We start from the raw sequence: 5,216 nt of genomic DNA on the forward strand, positions 1-5,216 counted from the left end.
CATCGTTCAAGTGGCATCAAATGTATTAATTTCACACACTTAAAATTTGCAAGTATGATGTAGTTTCACATTTTGCCTGTGATTTGTCCAACCAGCTTGGTCTTCTTGCTACAATGCATTGCCCAAGCTTTCCGCCTGTTGTTGGGTGTATTTGGGGAAAATAGGGGCATTTGGGAGTTGTAGTTGCAGAGATTTATAGTTCACCTACTATCAAAGAGCATTCTGAACCATGCTAATGAGAGAATTGGGTCAAACTTCCCACACAGGACCCCCATGACCAGCAGAAAATACTGTGTTTTCTGATGGTCTTTGCCGACCCCTCTGACACCCCACTTATGACCCCCCAAGGGGTCCTGACCTCCAGGTTGAGAAATGCTGACATATATCCTGCCTATTTTCCATTAATGGGATTCAAGGCAGATGGCAATATATTCAAAACCATATAAATGTTTGGTGAGCACTCCTGAGCAGAGAAGACTCAAGACCTTGTGAAACTACAAGTCCTAGGATCTCATAGTTCAAGTATAGAATCATAGAATCAAAGAGTTGGAAGAGACCTCATGGGCCATCCAGTCCAACCCCATTCTGCCAAGAAGCAGGAATATTGCATTCAAAGCACCCCTGACAGATGGCCATCCAGCCTCTGTTTAAAAGCTTCCAAAGAAGGTGCCTCCACCACATTCTGGGGCAGAGAGTTCCACTGCTGAACGGCTCTCACAGTCAGGAAGTTCTTCCTCATGTTCAGATGGAATCTCCTTTCTTGTAGTTTGAAGCCATTGTTCCATTGCGTCCTAGTCTCCAGGGAAGCAGAAAACAAGCTTCTCCTTCCTCCCTGTGGCTTCCTCTCACATGGCTATCATATCTCCTCTCGGCCTTATCTTCTTTAGGATAAACATGCCCAGCTCCTTAAGCCGCTCCTCACAGGGCTTGTTCTCTAGACCCTTGATCATTTTAGTCGCCCTCCTCTGGACACATTCCAGCTTGTCATTGTCTCTCTTGAATTGTGGTGCCCAGAATTGGACACAATATTCCAGATGTGGTCTAACCAAAGCGGAATAGAGCATGGGGAGCATGACTTCCCTGGATCTAGACACTAGGCTCCTATTGATGCAGGCCAAAATCCCATTGGCTTTTTTTGCCACCACAACACATTGTTGACTCAAATAAGTAGCATCAAATGTATTAATTACACAACCTTAGAAAATTGCAAGTATACTGTAGTTTCACATTTTGGCTGTGATTTGTCCCACCAGCTTGGTTCTCCTCTTGCTACACTGCATTGCCCAAGCTTTCCGCATGTGGTTGGGTTTATTTGGGGAAAATAAGGACATTTGAGAGTTGTAGTTGCTGGGATTTCTAGTTCACCTACAATCAAAGAGCATTCTGAACCCCACCAATGATAGAATTGGGCCAAACTTCCCACATTGAATCCCCATGACCAACATAAAATACTGTGTTTTCTGATGGTCTTTGGTGGTGATCCCTCTGACACCCCCTTTGTGCTCCATCCAGAGGTCTCGAAACCCAGGTTGAGAAACTAAAAGCTCTAAAAGATCAAGCAAATGCTTAGAGAGGTCATATTTTATCAGACATGGATACCAGTCCTGCAGATATGGGGATTGTAGTGTTGCACCTATTAAGTTGCACCTATTAAGTTGTTTTGGGGAAGTTCTCTATCCCTTATTCTAACTGGCCATATTATGCTATGTTTCGCAGAGCTGTGGTGCAGATGGAGCAGAAAACCCCAAATAAGAATGTGAAGACCCCGAATAAGAATGTGAAAACCCCAAATAAGAATGTGAAAACCCCAAATAAGAATTTGAAAACATCCGTCAAACGTCCCAGCAAGGATCACGATCTCCAGCCCAATGAAGACCCAATGGAGCATGTCCAAGATGCAGAGGAGAAGCTTATGTCACTGGCTTTGGATAAAGATGGGGATGGGGGTGGAGACGAATTTGTGGACGTGTGCCAGAGTGGACTTATGATCTATCGAGAGCTCCATGACAAACTTTTTGAGCATCAGAAGGAAGGGGTGGCCTTCCTTTACAATCTATATCACAAGAAGCGACGGGGCGGCATTTTGGCCGACGACATGGGCCTCGGGAAGACCATCCAGATCATTGCTTTCCTTTCAGGGATGTTTGACGTCGCACTCGTCCATTCTGTGTTGCTCATCATGCCGGTTACGCTCGTTAACAACTGGATGCGGGAGTTTGTCAATTGGGCCCCTGGAATTAGAGTGAAGGTCTTCCATGGGACCAGCAAGAAAGAACGAGAGCAAAACCTTGAGCAGATCCAGAGGAAACCTGGGGTCTTGCTCACCTCCTATCAGATGGTCTTGGCCAACTGGGAACAGCTCTCCAGTCTTGACGGGCAGCCCTTCGTTTGGAACTACGTCATCTTAGACGAGGCCCATAAAATCAAAAGCCCCTCTGCGAAAACCACAAAGTCTGTGTATGGCATCCCGGCTGCCAACCGTATCCTCCTTACTGGGACACCAGTGCAAAATAACCTCCGGGAGCTTTGGGCTCTCTTTGATTTCGCTTGTCAAGGTTCCCTCCTTGGTACAGCCAAAACCTTCAAGATGGAGTATGAGGATCCCATCATGAAGGCCAGAGAGAAAGATGCAACTCCAGGTGAGAAAGCCCTTGGCCTGAAGATCTCTCAGAACTTGATGGCTATCATCAAGCCATATTTCTTGCGTCGGAGTAAAGGGGAAATACAAAAGCTGAATTCGGAGCGGTCCGTCTGCCTGCCCGGCGAAGAGAGGGACTACATTGCTCTGGAAATGCCGTCTCTGCCAAGGAAAAATGATTTTATCATCTGGGTGTACTTGTCCCCCACGCAAGAAGAGATCTATAGGAGTTTTCTCTCCTTGGATCATATCCATGCGCTGCTAATGGCGACGCGCTCCCCGTTAGCCGAGTTGACCGTCTTGAAGAAACTCTGTGATCACCCCAGGTTGCTGTCTGCACAAGCTTGTCTCAAGCTGGGTTTGGAAGTATCTGAATACTCTGAGCCAACAGATGAGTCAACTTCAAGCATGACCCAAGAAATCAAACGTGTTTCTGATAAACTTCTCATCGAGGAGTCGGGAAAGCTAGTTTTCCTTGTCGCACTGTTGGAGAAACTTCAAGAAGAAGGACACCAAACTCTTGTCTTCTCCCAGTCGAGGAAAATGCTGGATATCATAGAGCACATCTTAACCAAACGGAACTTCCGGCTGATGCGTGTCGATGGGACGGTGACTTGTTTAGCAGAACGGGAGAAGAGGGTTAGGCAGTTTCAGATGGACAAAAGCTATTCGGTCTTCCTCCTGACCACCCAAGTTGGAGGTGTTGGTCTGACTTTGACCTCGGCCACTCGAGTGGTTATTTTCGATCCCAGCTGGAACCCTGCAACCGATGCCCAAGCTGTAGATAGAGCCTACCGGATTGGACAAAAAGAGAATGTCGTGATCTACCGACTCATCACTTGTGGGACGGTGGAAGAGAAGATCTACCGGCGTCAAGTCTTCAAGGACTCGTTGATCCAGCAAAGCACCGGGGATAAGAAAAACCCGTATCGGTATTTCACCAAGCAGGAACTGAGGGAGCTCTTCACGCTGGAGGACACCACACAGTCTGCGACGCAACTCCAGCTCCAGTCCTTGCATGCCACTCAGAGGAATTCGGACCTTGAGCTGGATGAACACATTGCCTATCTTCATACCCTGGAGATGTTCGGCATATCAGATCATGACCTGATGTACACCTGCGAAACGGGTCAAGAGGAGGAAGAAGACGAAGCAGAAGATGAGGAGGCGCATCGATATATTGAACACAGGGTCCAGAAGGCCCAGGAGTTGGTTCAGTTAGAGTCACAACTCATAAACAAAAAATCCCAGAAATCCCGCCACTCATGAGTCACTTGTACTACTCATGTACTTCCAATCAAGTCACCTCCAATGGAATTAAATACACCCAGAAGAGGCTCTCCTACATCCTCTGTTATCCTTTCTTGCCAGAGACATCATTTACCATGACCACCTGGCCACGCCAATCTCTGGATGCTTTTTGACGTGATTGTCATTTCAAGATGTTCTTGATAATCCTGTTTATTGTCCGCCCTGCAGCTTGGTCTCCTTTTTGAAAGACTAAGCAAGGACGAGTTTCGCGCTCTAATGTTATTAGAGCTAGAATTGGTTTTAACCTTTCTTTTGGCAATGGCAGTGACAGGTCCATGGGATGTCCTTTGCACTTATTTGGGAAAGCCGTTGCTAAGAAGACTGAACTATTTTTGGTTGAGCTTTGATGTGTTCCTTGACAAAGACTAAATGGACTTTGCGGTATTCCTTGACAAAGACTAAGAGAAGATGCAGTTCTACTTAAATATAATGGATCGATTGCATATATACTCCAAAGTCTTCCAATGGAAGATATGAAGCAAAAGAAGTCATTGTGCATCATGGTTTGATATTATCTTCCTCCATTTAGGGAGGAAGTCTGTGAAACGAAACCCAGAAGGGAAGGAATTGGTTGCTCCTCAATGTGTTCTCTTTTCCTCCCTGCACTTTTATCTTTTTGAAAAATCAAGTGTTTACATATGGTTAATGTTTCCTACTGTCTTTTCTACTAATAGTAAAGTTTTCCCTATTTTCAAAAAGCTTGTATCTTCTATCTATTTTGTTTTCTGAGTAGGATAATTCCACAGGCTACTATGGGTACATCTACATTGTAGAACTAAGCCGGTTTGACACCACTATCCTGCAAAACCAGTTAAAAGTGGATGCTATTGGGTTCTGGAGTTTTCCTTATACATTTCATCACAATCATTACTATAAACCTCCTTTGCCATTGGGTGCATCTACACTGTAGAATTCATGCACGTTGGTACCACTTTAATTGCCATGGCTTAATGCTACAGGGATTTAATCACTCCCTGTCAAAGAGTGATGCTACCTTATCAAATTACAGCTCTCAGGATTCTAGTGCATTGAGTCATAGCAGTAAAAATGGTGTCAAACTGCATTAATTTGACAGTGTAGATGCACCCATTGTCTTCTCTGGCCTATTGAAAAATAGGTTGAGATTTCTGGCCCCAAACCTGAACCCTTGGGACTGAGGAGCGATAGCAAACATTCAAAGATATTCAAAACATTCAGGAGATAAATGCAGCAAAACATGCAAATCCTGCACTTGTCTCTGAGCTCCCTCTTTCAAATTTCCCCTTCT

At 45.2% G+C, this 5,216-nt stretch overlaps 1 protein-coding gene across 1 annotated transcript; it reads left to right on the forward strand.

Annotated features, from left to right (window-relative positions):
• Positions 1-1,720: 1,720 nt before the first annotated feature.
• ERCC6L (ERCC excision repair 6 like, spindle assembly checkpoint helicase) lies at positions 1,721-4,157 on the forward strand. The gene has a single exon (XM_060779682.2). The coding sequence runs from the start codon at positions 1,730-1,732 to the stop codon at positions 3,905-3,907; it is 2,178 nt and encodes a 725-aa protein (XP_060635665.2). The 5' UTR covers positions 1,721-1,729; the 3' UTR covers positions 3,908-4,157.
• Positions 4,158-5,216: the final 1,059 nt, after the last annotated feature.

This window comes from Anolis sagrei, chromosome 5 (assembly GCF_037176765.1).
Source record: "Anolis sagrei isolate rAnoSag1 chromosome 5, rAnoSag1.mat, whole genome shotgun sequence".
In the NCBI taxonomy this organism is placed as follows: Eukaryota; Metazoa; Chordata; class Lepidosauria; order Squamata; family Dactyloidae; genus Anolis; species Anolis sagrei.